This window comes from Drosophila subpulchrella, unplaced genomic scaffold (genome assembly GCF_014743375.2).
Source record: "Drosophila subpulchrella strain 33 F10 #4 breed RU33 unplaced genomic scaffold, RU_Dsub_v1.1 Primary Assembly Seq354, whole genome shotgun sequence".
NCBI classification, from domain to species: Eukaryota; Metazoa; Arthropoda; class Insecta; order Diptera; family Drosophilidae; genus Drosophila; species Drosophila subpulchrella.
In genome coordinates this window covers 8,273,686-8,294,765 of record NW_023665577.1, presented here as the reverse complement: position 1 = coordinate 8,294,765, position 21,080 = coordinate 8,273,686, and the positions used below count along the sequence as shown (strand labels likewise).

At 41.2% G+C, this 21,080-nt stretch overlaps 1 protein-coding gene across 3 annotated transcripts; it reads right to left on the bottom strand.

The window, feature by feature from the left end:
* Nucleotides 1-607: 607 nt before the first annotated feature.
* On the bottom strand, nucleotides 608-19,149 carry LOC119560413 (solute carrier family 22 member 3). 3 transcript variants are annotated; one of them, XM_037873848.1, is made up of 5 exons: nucleotides 15,982-16,242; nucleotides 4,200-5,086; nucleotides 3,960-4,114; nucleotides 3,723-3,891; nucleotides 608-2,796 (listed from the first exon to the last, which is right to left on the bottom strand). In XM_037873848.1, exons 1-5 carry the CDS (start codon nucleotides 16,240-16,242, stop codon nucleotides 1,809-1,811), a joined length of 2,460 nt encoding a protein of 819 aa, XP_037729776.1. In that variant the 3' UTR covers nucleotides 608-1,808. The 3 variants fall into 3 exon arrangements, with proteins under 3 accessions (XP_037729776.1, XP_037729777.1, XP_037729778.1); XM_037873849.1 differs by lacking the exon at nucleotides 15,982-16,242 and adding an exon at nucleotides 18,673-19,149 and having other exon boundaries at nucleotides 1,809-2,796; XM_037873850.1 differs by lacking the exon at nucleotides 15,982-16,242 and adding an exon at nucleotides 18,679-19,149 and having other exon boundaries at nucleotides 1,809-2,796.
* Nucleotides 19,150-21,080: the final 1,931 nt, after the last annotated feature.

Genomic DNA, 21,080 nt, shown 5'->3' with positions numbered 1-21,080 from the left:
CGAGGCACTCGACTATAGCGTTCTTCCTTGTTATACCCGTTACTCGTAGGCTAGGTGGCTCTATAGGCAAGGTGTGTTAGTGGAAAAATCAGATTTCTGCAATCATATCTCCAACCATCTCGCACTCCCTTAGCTGATAAATGGGTATCCAATAGTCGAGGTTATCGACTACAGTGTTTTCTCTTGTTCTCGTAGAGTAAAAGGGTATACAAGATTTGTCGGAAAGTAGGTAGAAGGAAGCGTTTCCAACTATATAAAGTATATACATTCTTGGTCAGGATCACAAGCCGAGTCGATCTAGCCATGTCCGTCTGCCTGTCTGTGCGTATGAACGCTGTGATCTCGCCAACTATAAAAGCAGCAATACTGGGATTAGGCATGCAGATTCTACAGATTCCTGCGAAGCGCAAGTTTGTTTCGTCAGTGTGCCAGTGTGTTGAATTTGAATACAAAACTTTTCAAGAAACTGCCCAAACAATTAGGCACATTAAAATGTAAATGCACTCGCATTATTCGAGCCCAGTCCGCTTTATATTAAGTTTATAAATTTCTGAAAGCTTAAAATGTTAAATGTTAGATTTAACAATAAAAGAGTACATTTATGGGGATGATTTATTAGAAAAATATTGCTCTTTTGCCATGTATAACATTTCCTTTCATATAGTAACCATTATCAGATAACATTCAACAGGTTGCTAAGCGTACTCTAGTGATGCAACTTTAAAAATAGTTTATATTCATATTGCACGAAGGACCTGAAAACTACTAATTGAATTATATTAAACTAGCTTTGTAATTGATAATCATAATACATAACGGTAATAAAGTAATTAGTGTGTATTTTGCATTTTTTTTCTTTATAAAGAATTAGTTATATTATAAAGGTAATTAATTAAAATGTTCCATAATATGTAATTATTGTGAAACTACTCTTATATGTCTTTTCATGTAATTCTCTCCAGGTGTTTGCAACACAATCACTTAAATGTGGAACCACAGGCCTTTAGAAGGATCACCATTTAAAGTTGGTTTGTCTGTGCAGTGGGTTCTACATGAGGTTCGAATCGGTACGGTTCTGTTTTGGTTCAACAGTGACTGCGTAATACTGGGCTTTTCCCAAGGCGTGTTCCACATTTGACTTAAATTCTATAAGACTACTAATTATGGCTGCGCTGAAGCTAATCCCAGATTCAAGTGGTTTTATGGCCTTCCGGGTTTGTTGAATAAACTATGCCTTAAAAGTCAAGTTAATGAAAAATATGGGTTTTTTTCTTTCTCGTCGCCTTGATTGTTAGGTTTCGTTGGCGAGCGTCTTTTCCCTTTTAAAATAATTTGGTTGAGGATCCTAATCCACAGCTTTAAGCTTAGAGATTGCCTACTTAAAAATGTACCTTTGTCTTCAAGTGCCTAACATTTTCTCACTTGAGCACTCCACAATGGTGTTTAGGGTATAGTTGAGCTCCTACTTAAGTGTGCGAAAAGATCTGGTACTTAAAAATCAAGACTTTTCACCTTAGGAAAGTTTGCTATTGTGCCTTACAAAAAATTAAGCCCCTAAAGTTATTAAGCGGGGTATAAGTATATAGTTTCTATCAAATTTTGTAGACTATAGTTTACAAGTCACAGCACCACCAAAGTGAACCAATCCAAGGTCCTAGCTGTGAAATTAGCAACAGCCTACCTTTGAACGTCTGCTTCTTCCTTTTAATCTTGCTCTTGAAAAGCTGATTTACTATCCTAAAGGCTCTAACCCACTCGCTACTTCTCAAGCCTAAATATTCAACCCAACATCACTTTTGAAAAACTGTTCACATTGGTGGGCCATCCTCGTTTATCTTGGTCGTCCAAATGCCGGGCATCAGTTGAGGAGGTAGATTCGATTGCGGCGTGGTCAGTTTCCTAATGGTGCTGTTCGAGTGGATAGTCTTTGAGGTGGGTGTATAGCCCTTGTTGTCCATTCCGTCGATGATGGTGAACTGCGAGGCCATGTTCTGGGCCGCCTGAGCAGCCGTTGAAGATGAAGCGGGCCCCGAGATGGGATGAGTCCTAGGACTTCTTATCAAGGAGGTGCACAGGCCCCCAAGAATGGCCAGAGAGGCGAATGCCGTCTGGGGAATGAGCTGTCCAAAAACCACCGTAGATCCAATGAAGGGGGCTCCCAACAGCCAGAAACGAGCCCAGCAAATTGTGGAAAAGGAGGTGATTTTCTTTTTGTCATCCGAAACCAGTTCCACCGTACACGTGGTTAGAATGCTAAGCGTCGTGGATATGGCCATCTTGGAGACCATGGCCGAGCACATCAGCAGGGCCACATTCGAATCGAGCCCAATCACACTGGGCTTGGGGACCAACCAGCCGCAGTAGGCGATGCATCCTGCCACTATATTGAAGAGTCCGGTCCACAGCCACTTGCGGGTGGTCTTCAGGATCAGGAAGAGGCCGATGAAAGTGCCCATCATCTCGCTGAAGCCCGCGAAGAAGGTGTTGATGTACAGGTGGTCGCGACTGAAGGAGCGGATATTGAGCAGCATGCCGTAGTAGACAACGATGTAGAGCGACCAGGCCAGGTGCACGCACACCATGTGTCGCACCGCCCGCTCACCCTTCCATATCGACCACCACCCACTCGGGGGAGGTGCGTCCATCGCCGTCTGCGCCTGCAGCTCCAGCTGCTTATCGATGTCGTGGGGCAGGCTGTAGCGCGTCCCGTTCACCTCGGCGCACTCCAGGAGGATCTTCTTGGCGTCCTGTGTGCGCCCTCGTGCGATCAGCCAGCGCGGCGAATCAGGAATCCACCTAGAAAAAGGAGGGTCAAAATGTACGTATCAGTCAAACAAGTTCCAAATGTCATTTTGTTCATGCTTAATTTTTCTATCTTATACTTGTTACTCGTAGAGTAAAAGGGTATATTGTATTCGGGGAAAGTATGCAACAGGCTGAAGGAAGTGTTTCCGACCCCATAAAGTCTATACATTTTCTGTCCATCTGTCCATGTAACTCTGTGATCTCGGAAAGCTAGAGAGTTGAGATCTAGATCAGATCTAGATTCCTTAGCTTCGTACGCAGCGATAGTTTATTACGCGAGTGTGCCACGCCTACTTTACCGCCTACAAGCCTCCCAAAACTGTGGCTCACAGTTTTTAGTGCTAGAAAACAAATTTAAACGGTTACAAATTGGTTTCGACAATACCTATCGATTGACCTAAAAAAAAAAGTTTGCCACGCTACTCTAACGCTCACAAACCGACATAAAATGTGGTTTTTATGCTTAACAAATTTTAACTAGAAGGGTTCCTCATAACTTTCAAGTTCAATTTAAATTGAGTTATTGATATACGAAGAAGATGTCATTATGAAAATCTTAAGGCATATGGTCAGAAATGAGCAGTTTGGCGTTGTCAAATCATTTCAAACTTCTAGCTCTTGCAGTTTTCAAGATAACAGAATATACACAGATAACTGACTGTTAGACGGACATGGCTAGATCGACTCGGCTAAATATCCTGTTCAAGGATATATATGTATACTTTAAAGGTTCGGAAACTGTTCCTCCTACATGTTGCATACTTTTCAACAAATACCCTTTACTTACGGGTATAAAAATACCATTCGAAATCTTCTTATGGACCTGCAGCCCTTTACACATAAATGTATTTAACATATTTTGTCTATATGACATCATAGATCGACTACTGATATTTTCCATGGTTTTTATTACTTACTGCCACAGATAGATTAGTATCACAGTTGGCCAAGAGATGGCCATGTAGAGGTGAGACCAGCTGGACCAGAAGCTAGCCACTCCGGGCAGCATCATCACGCCAATGGACCAGAATTGCTCGAACAGCGCGGCGACGCAGGTGCGGTACTTTCCCCCCGTTATGTCGGCCACTGCGGAGGGGCAAATTATAGGATGCGTTAATCACTACCACGTGGGAGGACAAGGTATCAGCACTTACTAATCTGGCCTCCGGCGGTGTACATCTGAGCACAGCAAACGGCAGAGAGGCAGCGGAAGAAGACGTGCAGTTCGTAGGAGGCCACGTGACCCGTGAGGTTACCGCAAAATATCTGGGTGATCATGCCGAAGAGCATCACATTTCGGGGACTGAAACTAGAGAACGGAAGTTTAGCATCAAAACAGAGACTGTATTCCCCAATTTGCTTGCACTATAATCTACTATCAACCAATAACTTACTATTTGAGCAGCTGGTTGGCCAGAATGCCACCGGTAAGGACACCGAACAGATGGAAGAACTGTGTGACGGATACGAGGATGTCCCGGGAGCAGACGAGGTCGTACTGGGTGACCACCGAGTGGTAGTCGGCCTCGTGCTGAAACTCCGTGCAGGGGATTACGTTGGAGTTGCGGTTCATGGGCTTCTCCCACACCCGCGGCTCCTGCTCACTGTTCTCGTAGTTGTAGTAGTGATGGGCGTGCTCCTGCGCGTCCTGATATACGTTGCAGAAGTCTATGCTGAACTCCTGGTCGTCCCTCTCCTCCTTTTGCGGATGTGAAACCTTAATCCACTGCGTTTGGTTCTGCGCCCCAATTGTGTTTGGCGGCTTGCAGAAGAACTCGCCGTGTCGCGGTGCTGGGGCTGTGAAAATGATGCAGGCCATGAACCAGGACGATGGGATCTTGCACAGAAAGATCAGGAGCACCGTCCGCAGCTGCCACTTCCCCCAAGGCCCGGTGATCCGTCCCACCGCATCCACTTTGGTTTGCATTTTGGTATTCGGCTTCGGAGCCTTGCCCTCCAACCGGGCGAAGGTGTCGTTGGGATAGAGCTGGTACTCGTGGTACCCAACGTCCCTGTCTGAACGGTGCTTACAGAACGCACCCTCGTGGTTGTTGTTGTTGTTGTTGCTGGTGCTGTTGTTGTTGGCCTCTCCTACCGGCTTTCCGCCGTTGGTCAGCTCGTCGGGTGCGGGGTTGGGGTGAGATTGGTGGTGCTTCGGCTCGAGGTCGCCGGCTAAGGTGTCGTACTGGTGGGGTGACCTGTTTGCTGATATGTGCGAGGAACTCTGGACTCGAGGGGGCGATGGCTCGTCGTCCTTCAGGGGCAGTAGAGGGGACTCTGCCTGCGTAGGAATTAAATGACAATTAGAATTTTAGCTATGGGTAATCCAAATATTAATAATAATTATGAGAACGAAACTCATCCTAGAAAATATGTTGTTTTTTATTATCTGCTTAAATTTAATTATTATAGTCTTTGTTTTTTAAGACTAGGTACAAACTTTCTATATATTTTCACTTATGGTAATGGTTGATTTGCCATAGCTAGAATTGTATTTTAGCCTAGGTAGATAATATTTATTTAAGTTTGAGTTTATTTTCATCTTAGAACCCATTTGGCTCAGTACATTGCTTGCATGTCACTTAGCTTCAAAACCCAATTGTCTTTAATGTCCCTGACACAGCTTGAACTCTCAGCCACTGATATCCAGACAAGGGCCAATAATTCAGTTCAGTGACGTTCCCTGATTATCCCGACAGTCCTTGGGAACTCGAGAGCAGCAATTGGTGGGCCTGTAGTGCCTGGGAAGAACCACACACACACCCACTCATTCGCCCGAATGCAGCTGGGCATATAATGAACATAAATTGCAGTGCCAAGTGGGTCTGCCTCACTTCTTCTTTAAGTCCCAACGAAGGCGCAGCGATTTTCTTTAGGAATATACATCTTAAATATTAATCTACAAAGGGAATATGTGCAGTGCACATATCTGTCAAAGTGGAATCTGATAAGTTTATCGAATTGTTTTTGCCATTTTTCACGATTTGTAATACACGTTCCTCGAAGATACCCGTAGGATATATTGTATCTGTCAGAAAGTAGTTAACAGGTAGAAGGAAGCTTTTCCGATCCTACAAAGTAGATATATTCTTGATCAGGATCACTAGATGTGTCGATCTAGCTATGTCCGTCTGTCTGTGTGAACTCTGGATATCGGAAACTATGAGAACTATAGAGTTGGGACTTAAGGTTTAGATTCTTTAGCTTAGTCAAAGCTTAAAACCTATCTTCCGCTAGTTAATAAGTACATTAAGAACATCGTTAATGACGTCACAGTCAGTAGATAAAAGATTAAAATGTAAAAATGTAAAGTTTATAAAAATTTAAGCGAAGGTATATTTATTTTAAAGTAGGTTAGCTGAGTAACGGGTATCTGATAGTCGAGGCACTCAATTATAGCGTTCTCTCTTGTTATACCCGTTACTCGTAGAGTAAAAGGGTATACTAGATTCGTCGGAAAGTATGTAACAGGCAGAAGGAAGCGTTTCCGCCCCATAAAGTATATATATTCTTGATCAGGATCACTAGCCGAGTCGATCTAGCCATGTCCGTCTGTCCGTCTGTCCGTCTGTCCGTCTGTCCGTCTGTCCGTCTGTCTGTCCGTCCGGATGAACGCTGAGATCTTGGAAACTATAAGAGCTAGGCTATTGAGATTAGGCGTGCAGATTCCTGAGCTTCTTACGCAGCGCAAGTTTGTTTCAGCAGAGTGCCACGCCCACTCTAACGCCCACAAACCGCCCAAAACTGTGGCTCCTGCAGTTTTCATGCTAGAATAAAAATTTTAACTGAAATGTATTATTCTCATCAATACCTATCGATTGACCCAAAAAAAGTTTGCCACGCCCACTTTTACGCCCACAAACCGCCCACAAACTTCAAAAAATCGTAAATATGAACGCGGATATCTCGGAAAATATCAATGAAAAGTAAATGGGATTTCAGATTTAGATTCCGTAGGCTTGAGCGCAGCGCAAATTTGTCACGCGAATATGCCACGCCCACTCTAACGCCCACAAACCGCCCAAGCCTGTGGCGCCCACAATTTCCATGCTAGATAAAAAATTTTAACTGAAATGTATTGGTCTTGTCAATACCTATCGATTGATTCAAAAAAAACTTTGCCACGCCCACTCTAACGCCCACAACGCTTAAATCTGTCTACCGCCGGTAGGTGGCGCATTTCAATCTCGCTTTGCTGCTTGCATATCTCCATTTTCCTTTGGTCCCTTTAGCTGAGTAACGGGTATCTCATAGTCGAGGTACTCGACTATAGCGTTCTTCCTTGTTTTTTAATACATTTACGTAACTGTTTGAGGTATTTAAGTTTTACTCTTCATTTGTAGAAGCTAAAATGTCACCCAGAAGACCCAAAAAAAGGAATGCCCTATAATCTCGAAATCCGTACAACAAACCTGCAAACAAGTAAACATGAGTAAACATTTTCTCGCCGCACAATCATTAAATTAGTTTTGAAAACATTTTTCTTTTTTATTAATTTCTCTAATTAAAAGGCATCAAAATTTGCATTTTTGTCGACTAAAAAAATTAAGCAGACCAAACGAGAAGCACAAGTTAACAAGAAAAACTTACAAGCCGGTTACGACTTTTTTGTTTCCCATGTTTGGGTTGACAAATGTCCCTAAGCTACAAAAAAAAAGCAGCTCCTTTCCCCCAAAAAAGATGTTTTTCTCAACAATTGCGAAAAATTCCGTCGTGTTTTTGCGTCGTAGTCCTTTTTTTTACAGTCGTCATTATAGTTATATTTGTTTTGAGTCGTCATGTTTAAAAGGTCCTTTTATATACAAACATGGCGTTTATACAAAATCAGCCTGACGTTTAAAAATCGAAAATACTGATGAGCAACCATTAAGAGTTTTGACCTTAAAAAACAGAGAAGAGGAAAAAGGAAAATGTTCGGTTTTGCGGATTATGCATAATTTATGTATGCTTGCAAAACAACAGACGAGTGAAAACAATAAAAACCCAAGCCTTTGAAATTCGTTGTTCTGGTCGGAATATAAGTCTAAGGGATCCGCAGAAGTCGACGTCTACAAGTATGCAATCATTTTATTAGTTTTTGGCTTCCGACGTTGTCTGTCTAGTTTTATGCGTCAATTAAATGAATTCGTTTCTGTATCTTCATTTTCTCCTTTTTGAGTTTATTTTTGTTTTGCCGACTGCCCGCACTTGTGCAAATATGGCCAAGGTTAATGCCGATTGCCTGCGTCTGTTATTTTATATCAGTTTTGGGTTGGAAAAAGTTCGATGGTAAGCTAAATTTTATGCGTCACGTGACGAATGGTTCAATAGACTGGCTCTCAAGGTGATTCACTTATGTAACTATGAAAATTGTTTATCTCTATCTTTTTAGTCGACATGGGCTGGAAAGTACGCTGACTTTAACCTTTTTACTAAGTTGTAAAAATGAACAAATATATAAAATATATTGAGAGGGTATCTGAAAGTTTAAAAACAGATTTTTCAGCCCAGCAAAAAGCCCCGACAATCCAGCTATAAATTATTCATAAGTCTCTGCCGCACGGCTGTGCACAGGAGCACCGGAGGAATCTCCCCTTTGTCCTTGCTCGATGGCTGATGGACCGCCCTAAGCCAGGCCAAATTGCCGACTCCCTCAGTCGTAATTAAGGAAATATAAAAAATCTGCTTCAAGATGTACAGTTTGTTGCCCACAATACATTCCAATTATCTTCTTAATGCGAAGCACTTAGATGTCCAACTAGTCGGCAAGTAGTTTTTATTTCGGGCCGGAAACGCTACATATAGATACATATTTACACTCCCGGAGGTATTTCTTCCTCCTAAATATTTCATCAACTTATTTATCGCTCTACCCAACTCAATTTTAAGCGTTTCCCTGTGAAAGATGGTGGAATATGTACATTGCACATATATGAAATATGGAATCGGAGGGGGATACGTCGAAGTCTATTGTTTGCAAGGAAGGAAATTGTAATTGAAACCGAAACGAGTGAGCTCGTTTGGCTTCAATTCTGGAAATATGAGCTCGCTTCTGGCGGCTGAATAATGGGCGAAATAAAAAATAAAAATATTGTGTTGGGTTGCAACACACTTTCGCGGCCTTCCACAAGAAATCCAATTGATTGGGCCATTAAATTAGGCTTGTTGGAAATGTTGCAAGCAATGAACTCATTAAAATATTTTGATGCTTTGGAAACTGTTCGATTAAAACAAGGTGGCAAAATGAAAAAAATATTTGGAAAGGTTTTTGTAACAATAAAGGCCAACTGAATACATCATATTCCTGGCATAGGAAAGATCATTCAAAACTTATTTAATGTTTGAATTTTGAACTGAAAGTCAACTAAAGTTAAGTTTGTCAGAGAATCCCGAAAGAAAATCAGTTGTCTTTCCGCTAGGCCTGTGTATCGTTTACCCATTAGCCAGGCATAATGACTAATTAATTGTTTGGCCTAACACCCACCAGGTAACGAAAGCAACGCTCAGACTGCCAAGACTTTGCCTGGACAACAATGGGCACTCATGTATGATCATAAAGTAGCAACCAAATCTTCTTTTCTGTGTGGGCGAGGTGGGTGGATTATAAAATGTTGGCAACAATAGACGCCAAAGTTAATTGGAGCAATGCCAGAGCAAAAGTGTCTCGTGCTGGGATTGCTGTTTGTGCCTTCTGGCAAACAGGTAGCAGAACAGCCTCGAGTTGTGGGGTGAAAGGGGCTTACAGGTGAAAGGCGGGCCTGATGAATTATTCTCAGACGTTTCTGTTAAGTGAAAAGCCTGGCAAAATCTGTTGACTCCACCTGCTGAGGCGGCTAATATGCTGGTGTTTCTGGCACTTCTTATTTTCGCAATATTGTGTATGTTTCAATAACACTTCCTCGGTTCCAAGCACACCGGGCAGATTCCCTTTGTTCATAAAATAAATTAATTTATTACGCTGAAATTGACGAATGTATTACCGTTGCCCTGGGATATAAATAAGCAACATACAACCGACACGACGATATAGTCGCCCAGATAAAATAATACGATGTGAAAAGTTGTACGATGCCAGGCCTTAGGCTGTTTTAATTTCTTAAAAAACTGGGAAATCAAGAATATCTAAAGTATATATAGGGTCGGAAACGTATCCGGCACAGCAGTACAAACCTCTGACCAAAACTAAAACACCCTCTGCAAGGATATAAATGTGATATTAAATTGCTCTTAAAAAATCCTTGGGCCTGCCTTAAAGCTGTCATTCAATCCTCATTATTCGTTATATAATTACCGTGTTTGTAAAGCAAAGTTTCCCAAAGTAGATGACAAAACACCGTGTAATTAAATTGCCCGAAAATAGAAGCTCACTTACTAGAAGTGGCTAGTCCAATTATTTTCTGGCTGGGGACATGCAATGGAGCTTCCAAATCCCCATAACTTGTTGCTGCCATTAAAGCCAATATGAGCCATTCGAGTTAGCGCCGTCACGATATCGTGACCAGACTTTGAGCCAGACGAAAGCTAGCATAAATATTTGATTAGTTTCGCTGGCCTCGCAGTTGCGCCCAGCTCTTGACCCCCGAGTGGCCGAAATGTGTGGGCCATAATTCACAAATCCGGGCAGTATTACCGAGTGGTTCGTCTGCGTCGTATATATTGATGGGCTGTGCATCCCTTTCTGGCGCATGCTCGGCACGTGTATGCAAATGCCTTCCATGGCTGATCATAAACATTCGCTCGCCCGAACTGTCGAAACAATTTGGCACAGCGTGGCGTATGCGTAATGTATTGCAGATTGTTTTACGCCCACATACGCATATATGCTTAAGCTCGCAAGGAGTGCTTCCAATGGGTGTGGTGAGTGTTTGGTTATGGCATATTGAAGGATTTGAAGGGTTCCCAGGGGCATTAGCCAAGAAAGCTGGGAACAGGGGGCCCAAACCACTTTTATCGGGTCTATAAATGCGACTATATGTACTAACACCACCCTTTAATTATCTTCTTAATTGCTTCGTTTATTGTCTAGTCCATAAACTGTTTTAATGTTATGAAAGGCGGCATCGCCTTCTGTTTAGTCAAGTGTTCTCCATCAACTTCGTCCATTGCTATGAATAGTGAGTCCAAAAATTCTAAATAAACAAATAAAAGGTGCCAACGACAAGGTGACAAATGAATTTTGCGTAGAACATTTTGGCACACTTTCATTTGTCACCAAAACTCATTTCTCAATGCTGGGAAAATGTTATTTGTAACCTGGAACTAAAAGCACGAAGGGGGAAATAAAATGAGAGTTGTGAAGACTATACAACTTTTGTTTAAAGGATATTCCCCATTTTCCCTTAATGCAATTATCTTGAGAACAATGGGAAGATTGAACTCTCTCCCACAACACAACATAGTTTCGAGTCACGATTTATGACTGCTTCCTTTTCTCTTTTGCCTTTGATTTATGTGTCCCAGCAATTGAATCTGACATCTCTCCCACTGCAAACCCATGTGGGGCAGGTCGTCTTCCCTGGGATGGCTGGCTTTCTTGGCTCCCCGATGAGAGCCGAATCGGCCTATACATAAGAACCATGATATTGTGGTCTTTGTCTTTGGATTGCTCGAATTGCTCGCATTTTTGGGCTCCTTAGATGGAGGATGCGCACACATTTTTAGAGGTGAATTCTAATTCCTGCGTTCTCCGTTTCAGCAACGTTTCAATTGCTTTGAAAGCTTTCCGCTGTTTTTCTCCGTGTTTCTGTCTACACTTGTATTTCTTCGTTTTGAGTGACTTAAGTACCGGAGATTTGGTGACAGGGAAAATCAGATGTGACTGGTCTGACATGAATATATGTTCCTAAGTGTATACATGTATTGACAAAGTACTCATGAAGCAGCTATATAGCACTTCTTTAGAAACCCTCAACAGTAAATTCCCTTTAAAATAGGGAAATGTACTTACGAATGATAATATGTTTTTTCGATTAAGCTTTTTGGTCCTGCACGGGCTAACCAGAAAGCCTGCAGCTAAGCGGCTTACGAAAGCAACCGGCAAATACTTATGTAAATTGTACATACATATTTATGTATGTCCTTTATATGTCCGAGAGCAAGAAACCGTCATAAACATAAATAGGCCTGGACCACTAAATTTAGTTGGCCTTGGCCAATGACTTAGCTGATAGCCACCCTTGGGTTACTTGTCCTGCGGCCAAGCATACTAAAACTCGAAATCGGAAACGGGAATCTGGCTTAGGAGGCTAAACAAAAGATAAAAACTGAATTACGAGAGGAGAGTACGCGTGCTGATCCTGCGAAATGAGATGACGGTTGTTAAAATTCAATTTCCACCTGAAGGTGGAAAGGTTCTGCTCTGCATTGTTAATTTAAAAGACGTCAAATTAAAAAAAGGTAAGATTAGTAGACTGATATTAAAGCCAGAATATATTTTATTAGAAATCCTTGATAATGTTATCAGCTCCTGGCGGATTTAATTATCAATATTAGCAAGAAATTGTTGAGCGCAGCCGAAATGTATGCTACATAAAAGGTTTATGCCACATCATTTCCCTTTAATGGGATGAGCAAACAAAAGTGTTGGCACACACGAAGCTGATACAAGGCATTTCCGTCCAATTGAATATTAATGCCCTTTTCACACTCGACCATTGCCGCCCTGCAACTCTTATTTCCGTTTCGGAACCTTGACAAGCTTAATTGCCCTGGGACCCACCGCCCCACCGCCCCACTCATCAAGGCAGTCCGACCACCCAATCAAACCCACTCAGCGCTTGTTTCCTCACTTTTGTTTACACAACTGTATTGTCTTTTGCGTAGTGCTCATCTGGTTTTCGTAGCATTGTTTTTCCCGTTTTGGGGTGTAATTGCTTTGAGTACTGCTCCATTGTTTGTTCCGTTCCCTCGCCAAAAATAAAAATAAATCCTTCGCCAAGTTAAGGCTTCTGAACCTTAAGAGGTCTTTAAACTGGCTGCGTAGTTGAGCAAGGGTCAGATATCGAAGTCTTTAAATGCCAATCCTTTTTTTTATTATTTACCCTTAAAGTGTGAGAGGGATAGTCAACCTTTGTAATTAGTTTCAGCTTCCTCTGCCGAAGAGTCAACAAACTGGGTAAAAATGGGTGGGAAAATCGTATAACAAAATACATAAGCGAAATTTCGCAAATCAGTAAAAGTTCTGAAGAAAGAATTATAAAGCGATTATCGCATTTTAGGCACTCTGAAAGTTTATGAGCAGCGCTGTTTACCTTGGCGGCGAGTTCTATGACACTTTTAGCCAACTGCCCCTGGCATTAAGTCGTTCAATGCCTTGTCCCAGAAACTTACCTTCCCTAACTCACCCTTGCCCTATTTATTGGGCTCTTGAGTTCGCCGCACTTGGCCACGAAGTTCGAGGCACTTAACCCATGTAAATGAGGCGGACTTCATAGGTCCTCGACTCCCGACTCGGGTTCAACCAGAAGCCCAATTGAAATCAGCGGAGAGTCGAACGGCTTTAATAAAGCCTCATCTGCTTATCATTTTAATAAATATTAAACTATGGGCTGTCAAAAAACTTTTTTCCTCAACTTTTAGGGGTGCTTTTTGACCTTGGCGTTGTGAAAAAACAGAGTACTTAAAGTGGACAGGCGCAACCGGACCCAAAAATAATTACCCAAAACGACTGTAAACGGGAAAAGGGAGACCATCGTGAAACGAAATCCCCTCGAAGGTTTGGTGAAATAAAGTTAATTTTTTATCAGTTGTTAAAAAGTGGCCAGTTAGGCGGCAGTCGACAAGGGTTGTGGTAGAGGACCAAGCCTTTGAAATTCAGGGTTGGGAAACAAAAATGGCGTTCAATTTGCTTTTTTGTTTTTCTGTGCAGGCGAGTTCGGCGGTACTCTACGACATGTCTTTATTAATCCAAAATCCTCTCTGAAAGTCTCCAACAATTTTGCCCTGCATGTCTACCGTTGCTTGTTAGCCCAGATTTGTGGGCCGTAATTTTACGACCAGGCTGGCACACAGATTGTCCTTTACAACATACTTGTCTCTACGTTTATTTGGGCAACATTTGTCAGGCGTCTATTAAAAAAAAATATAAACATTTTTGGATGCTTTTTGTGGCCCAACATGACAGGCCTAGGCAATCCAAAATAGTGCTAATTGATATATGCAGAGTTCATCAACAGACGGGCCCCCATAGGAGATGTTAGCCAGTTGTTGGCCACTTTGGTCTCTGAAATGCGAATTCAGTCCCTGTCGACTCCATACAAATTGCTTTGTTTACATACGGGACTTTGAGCGTTTGCTAACTTGGATAAACGATTGAGGCTAGTTGAATCAGACGTTGGTCGCTGGCTGCGACGAGAAAATGCTTCCAATTGAGACATGCGCCTTAAAATTCGGGCTCTAAACAACTTGAATTGGAAATATTCGCTGGTTGCTAGAGGCGGAGGGGGTAATTCGCGTGTCTGTCTGGTGGAAATTACCTGGGGCGAATTGGAGTCGAGTTAATTTAAAAGGTTCTAGACGAATACCTTTTTTTGTTCGACCGATTGCAGGAAGCTAAGCAATCTTACAGAGATCATAGTAATCAGATCCAAGCATCCTCACTGATTTATCCCGTTGGGCCAGATATTCAGGTTTTAAATGGTAAATAAATACTACATAACCTCAAGTATGAAATGAAAAATTGTCCCTCCCTAGGCGAAACAAATTTGTATTATTTATTGCAATTTCTAAATTTATAATGTTATCTCTCGACAGCATTTTGTTAGTACTCGCTGTTTTTTCACACGAGCCAGGTCCTGTACTGACTAATTTGCATAAGGCTCTGCAAAAAATAATATAAAAATACAAGATTTACATAATCTGGGGGAATATGGCCTACACGGCTCTGACTTTGACGTTTATCGCATTCGCATGCTAAACAGCGCGATTCCACCTCCTTTTTTTCTCAAGTCAATACGCACGACTTCCCAAGCACGTGTGGCAGACTGACTAATGAGTGGAGTAACCTGGCAAAAGCCACCTGGAGGCCCACAATTAACCTGAGCGCTGTGGAAAAGAACTGAGCCGAACGGAAAACGTGTTTAGTTTCAAAACTTGACTTAATTAAGGCAGCCTTTCTGACGTCACCCATGGCTGATTTTAATTAAACTGCCCCAAAAATCGCCAGGGGAAGAGAGCCGCACAAATGTTAAATATCCGCAGATGGCAGCCCAACGATATCTGATTCGCCAAGACAGAACACAAAAAAGGAAATCTAAAATGGTCATTTGCCCCATTCAGTTGGTGCGTTTGCAGGAATTTTTCCTTTATTTGTATCTCATTTCCTGTCTTACTTATTCACACCCAAAAGAATGCGCCAGCGAAAGTTCCCTTGGGTGCTCGCTCGCATCTGTGAATGATTGTTTAAATAATTGAATGGATTTGAGAAGTTATTTGAGGCCGGGAATACGGCAGGATGTCAGAGATCAGACGGTTTGTGTGGGGCCTAAGGCCCATTCAAAACTTTGTGTGGCTCAAACTTTAGACCGGGGATTCCGCATACAGTCATATATTATTCAACCCAACGGCTAGGGTGTGTCATCCATTTCGATCAAACAGTTTATGAGCAGAGTATGACCTCAGCACTATTAGTTATGGAAAATTATGGTTCTCCAGTTACGATTGATCTTAGCCAAATTATATTTTAAAGCCGTTTAGAGAATGGAAAATGTAAGTAATATGCCTTGGTCATATAAACAAAGGTTTATTAGCGAATATACTTGTAAATATATTTGTGGAATTCCCCATTAAGTCTGTTTTAAGTCGAATGCGATTACTTTTATATTCGTTATTTCTTAAAAGTATCCCAGGAAACCTTTTCCATTTACTTGTATATTACTATATAATGGAATGAAATAGATAGCAGTAGTGATTAAAATCCATAATCATCCATTATAGCTTAATTCATCGAAACTAAGAAATAAAACTTTCCTATGTCTGGAGCCCATCTAAAAAAGATAAGTCCTTTTTGGTGTCCTCCACAGCGACCTACCCCAGCGTAAGCCCCTTCAAATTATGCCCAGCTTATCGCTGTCACACGCATAATTTGCTCTTGGCTTTCTGATTGCGGCGAGGGTTAATAATTATCTCGGAGCATAAAATTACGCATGCATATGCTGCTAATTCGCCCGCCGCAATCCCTCGACCAAGTAGGGTGTATACCGTAGTTTGGTCCTCATCATCGTCCTCGTCGTCCTCGTCGTCATCCTCGTCGGCATCCCCTTCTCCATTGCTGCCCTTTTTGGCACTGGCCTCATCGCCGCGCGCGACCAACTTTTCACTGCTCGCACTGCCGATTCCGCTGGAGGAGTCGCTCGAGTGGAGTCCGCTCACTAGGCCATGACCGCTGCCAATGTGGCCGCTGTTGCCGTTACCGATACCGTTACCGTTGCCGCTTGCAATGCTGCCAATGTCCGTGAGCATAGTGCGTCCGAAACCGGCGAAAGTACGAGGACTCGCTCGCCAAATGTTTCCGACTGTCAGATCATTTAATCAGAACTTGTTTATCACGCACTACATTTGTACATACTCCCAGAGACGCACTTTAAATTCGCTTTCTTTTTAAGTCTCTACGATTTGCCAACAAGTTTATTAAAGAGACTGCAACTGCCAATGGTTAATATGGGATATGGTAGTAATATTAAAAACAAAGGTACACAACTTTAAAGTTTGTGGAAAATGTAAATCGGTGTAATTGAAAACTTATTTATTTCAAAATTGACATTTCATTTATCTAGAACATTTGTCAAATGGTCTTATAGTTTTTGTTAGTTTGTTTAGTTTTGTTCACAATCAAGCTAATCTGAAATAGTCATATTATTCTTTTCAAAACAATCAACATAGAAACTGAAAAGCAACATTTTAATCGCTCGGGTAAGTAAAATAGGCGAATAATATCGGTTCAAATACTGGAAACACGGCTACGTCCGCGCTATAAAGTGACTCGATTGGTGCTGGCGTGCGCCCAACGCGCAACTGATTTGGCGAAAAGCGACGGAAAGCAGGGAAAAGCGGTGAAAAGCTCCTCCAGCCGAACTTCGCTTTTCCTTTCACGAAGTGAAAGTGAAAACGAAAGCCAGAGCTTTCCCCGTTGTCGAAGGAACTTCAGGAAGAGCTCATTCCCGAGCGGCACTTCAATGGGGCCGGTCACGTGCTCTAAAATTTCACTTTCTTTGTCCCCTAACCAAACGACCAACTAAATCCGGGCTAAACTAGAGGCAAAGCTCTGGGAGCTAAAGAGTACATATAGCCGAGCAGCTGTTGCTCAACTCCGCCTGCGAGTTACTCCCATCTCAGGGCTGAAAGCTATCGCCGGAGGAGTCTTGGCCAGGACCTTCCTTCAGGCGATTCGTAATGCGCTTATTATATTATCACATGTTTCAGTTGGTCGCAATTGGGAGGCAATAAAGCCCGACAAATTAAATATATATTTTCCACCAATTGACTCGATTAATTGGTAATTTTGTGGTTCTGTCTCTACGGGGATCAAGCCCAGCTGGAGCCTCACTGCTGACGCACGTGTCATTGCGTGCCTGTTACTATCTCCCCTGGTCCCCCATTAAAATGGTAGGTAAGACATATTAAACTTGTTAGGTGGGGAAAACACAATAGGCCACAACATGATACCTGATCGGCTTATTCTGTCTAGCCTTTATTAACAACTGTTTTTAAATTATATTATTACCTCAAAAGCTACTATATATACCGATCTGCATGCAGGTTAAAGTGATGTATAAAGATAGTTCACTTCAAATCAAAGATTAAAATTTAAATTAGCCTTATTTAGTATTTTGAAGACAAAGTTGTACGTAGTACACCTCTTAACAAAAATGCTTAACCATATAATAAATAGAATTTGAATTTTTTTCAATTCTGTAGATGCTTTCCATTAGTTTCCTTTTGTTGCCTTAGCCCCGAGCCGTTAAATGGTTTACAGCTCTTACAACAAAGCGTGAAATATGGCTTGTAGCGGGGCTCCATTGTACTGCTTCTGTTCTAATTATGACCGATAGCGGCAATAGGTAGTGTCATGCACTTGTGAGCCCTCGAATTGTTTGTTTGTTTGCAAATCCAATTCGACAGCTCTCCCCTCGGCACCGCCTTTCGACGGCTGTCATTGTTCGAGGGAGTGCGCTAATAAATTTTGCATAAACAATAGGGTGCTGGGGAGGGGGATTTTTTCAGGGGCGGGCGCGGGCTGCACGCGTGTATCTTCATTTTAACGGAGACCCGCGATTGGCACGCGCAACAAACAAATTAGGCAGAAAGTTCTGGCTGTTGCTCATGGGGCTGCTACGTTTATTACGTATACGCCGTGTGGCACACCAAACAAAGACAATTCGAAAAGTTTTGGCCTTACCCATGTAAACATTTTATGGAAGATGTTCGCAAAAATTAAATGAGTTTGGAAGTTTAGGGCAGACAGAAGTTTAAATAAAACTTGAGAGCTCAAGCTTAAATGCACATATACTAAGTGAAGCATTGTATATCTATCAGATCATATCTCGTATAATCACAAATCGATTATTTTGAATTTGGGCGGGTTTCCTTGAGCACCAATATAAATTTTACGTAAACTACATAACTTGCTTTTGTAAAAGCCGTATTTTAAAAGATATTTCAATCTTGGTACATATAAAGTACATGCTAGCTTAGTAACTTTAAAAAAGTATTAAGAAATATTAAAATGTTCAAAATGTTATAATAAATTAAAGAGATATTATATAACCCTTTAGTTCGAAATTAAATGTTGTTACTTTTCCAGCCTTGATAAACATAATTTTGAATGGCTTAAGTAATGTACTATTTGTTGTGCCCTAAAGATCTTAGGGAAATACCGTATATGTAAATCACCTGAACCTTGATCATCACGATTTTTATCTCCACCCGATCGTTTTGGGAACTTTTGCCCTCCTCCGATTTCGATCCCAATTCCTCCATGGAACCCGGGTCACTTCCATTCGAGTGACCCATTAAACTAGCATCGGGATGAATGAAGCTCATTTTGACATTTCGTTCGCAGCAGTTGACTACTAAGGAACTAGTCAGCCTGCGATCTCATGCTGCTTTGCTTCACCAATTTAGTTGTGCAATTTAATTTTATATAATCACGACACCCGCGAACACACACATACAGTCTGTCGATAAATCAAATCGGTGGAACGCTCGATTTGTTTGGCGGGCAAACAATTGAAAATTGCAATTATCCCAGGGCTGGTTATTAATGGATTTTTGGATATCCGAGCGGGTCGCAACCGGACGAACTGATCCGATCCGATCCAATCGGCCTGAGAAAGCACTCGCAGTTTGCAGAATGTGTAGGTGGCAAGGGCCGAGTTGGAACTACAAAAGAATTCGTAGCGAAGAATCTGGTGGGTTGACTCGATTTCCGCTCAAACAGGAAGAAGAGGAACGCCGCGAGGGTATCTATTAATAGTCGGTGTGGTGTCCAACTCGTAGTACTCGTGTTTGATTCTCTGGCGATTGCACTTGTCCCCATCTGTGAGATACATTTCCTGGCTCTCAGCAAAGTCAAGTTCAAGTTTACGGGCGCAGAGAGAAGACGCGAGAATGAGTTCACTACACTCATTGATGTGATATATTCGCATAGTATCACTCTCGTGCTGCCAAGAAAATCTATGTACAATTGTACACTTGCCAAAAAGCAAGGCATGGCAGCCAAGAAATACTCATTCTGCGCGTCACCCAGCAATTCATGTTGCTTTCGCATGCGCCTTCTAGCCTATTTGTTTAAGTGTTTCTTTAGCTTCTGTTTGGCATGATCCCTAGCCGCTGCTTTCATTTCTTTCAATTTATCTGACATACTATTTGCTTAATCGTTGCCTTATTTATTTTTGTTTTTATCGCGCGGTTTTTAACGCAGGTGGCCGAAAGAGAAGTCGGAATGGCCGGGGTTATCAAGATGTAAGCTGATCTGATACGGCTACGTATAGAGGTAAATATTAATTACACAAGTAAAAGTGTACCTTATTTATTCACGTGACTGAGTGTAAGCAAGGTAAATCCGTTTTTTCATCATATGGCAGACAAAACAATATCCCATTATAAATGCGGCAGTACTCTGGTAGTCATAATATATACACTGGTCGGCATATGTATTTTGACAAAATAAAAGTTAAGTATACTCATAACTTGAATATACTTCTTGTAAACTATAGGCATCAATGGAAAGGTAATTTCAATGCCGTTTGAATGATACAATACATTTCTTTACCCATTCAGTACTTATTGAAAAGGACGAATTTGTGTAAATCAACTTTAAAAAAAAAAAAAAAAACTTTTTTCCTCGTCTTGAAAACTTAAATTTTTTGATGCAAAAAGTTTCTTCAAACAAAAATAATAGTAACTGCAAAAAGAATTTTTCAAATATCATTTTGCTTATATTTTTTATGATTTTTTGAAGGTGACAATGTCGGAAAAAATTTGTATGAAAAAGACAAAAATATGGCTCAAATGCCTGTTTTTAAGCATTTTCAAAAATTCATAAAAAATATAAGAAAAATGATTTTTGAAAAATTCTTTTTGCAGTTACTATTGTTTTTGTTTGAAGAAACTTTTTGCATCAAAAAATTTAAGTTTTCAAGACGAGGAAAAAAGTTTTTTTTTTTTTTTTCAAAGTTGATTTACACAAATTCGTCCTTTTCAATAAGTACTGAATGGGTAAAGAAATGTATTGTATCATTCAAACGGCATTGAAATTACCTTTCCATTGATGCCTATAGTTTACAAGAAGTATATTCAAGTTATGAGTATACTTAACTTTTATTTTGTCAAAATACTTATGCCGACCACTGTAGTTGCCCCTGCTACCTCTGCCCACAAAGATTTCTCACGAAGGCATGCAACTAGTTAGAATTATCCTATTTGCATAGAAAAGAACCTTATTAATGCCACATTTTCTCTATTTGCATCTCACATACTTATGTGTACGTTTTCATATACCACATGATCGCCTAAACCCATAGTAATCGAACTGAAATTTAATTTACTGTGTACAGAACAACTTGGCATTAATTAAATTGGAATACATTTCACAGACAGCGCAAAAGTGTTTGCAATTCAATGGGACTAGCTGACTCAAGGTCTGGAGGGGAAAAATCATAATTCCAGTGACGTTATGGGTTATTGCCATTTGTAAACGTTTGTAATACAAACGCACTCATAACTGACTTGTAATTAAGATACATGTAATTAAAAATACTTTAGGAAAATTCCGTTACTACCAATAATATGAATATAAT

What these genes read in the sequence shown, in the direction of transcription:
- LOC119560413 (XM_037873848.1), bottom strand. Translation starts at nt 16,242, where the DNA reads ATGCTCACGGACATTGGCAGCATTGCAAGCGGCAACGGTAACGGTATC. An exon ending in ATGATGAGGACCAAACTACG is followed by an intron (nt 5,087 to 15,981) that starts GTATACACCCTA and finishes ATTCCTACGCAG; the next exon opens with GCAGAGTCCCCTCTACTGCC. An exon ending in CACCGCCGGAGGCCAGATTA is followed by an intron (nt 3,892 to 3,959) that starts GTAAGTGCTGAT and finishes GCCCCTCCGCAG; the next exon opens with TGGCCGACATAACGGGGGGA.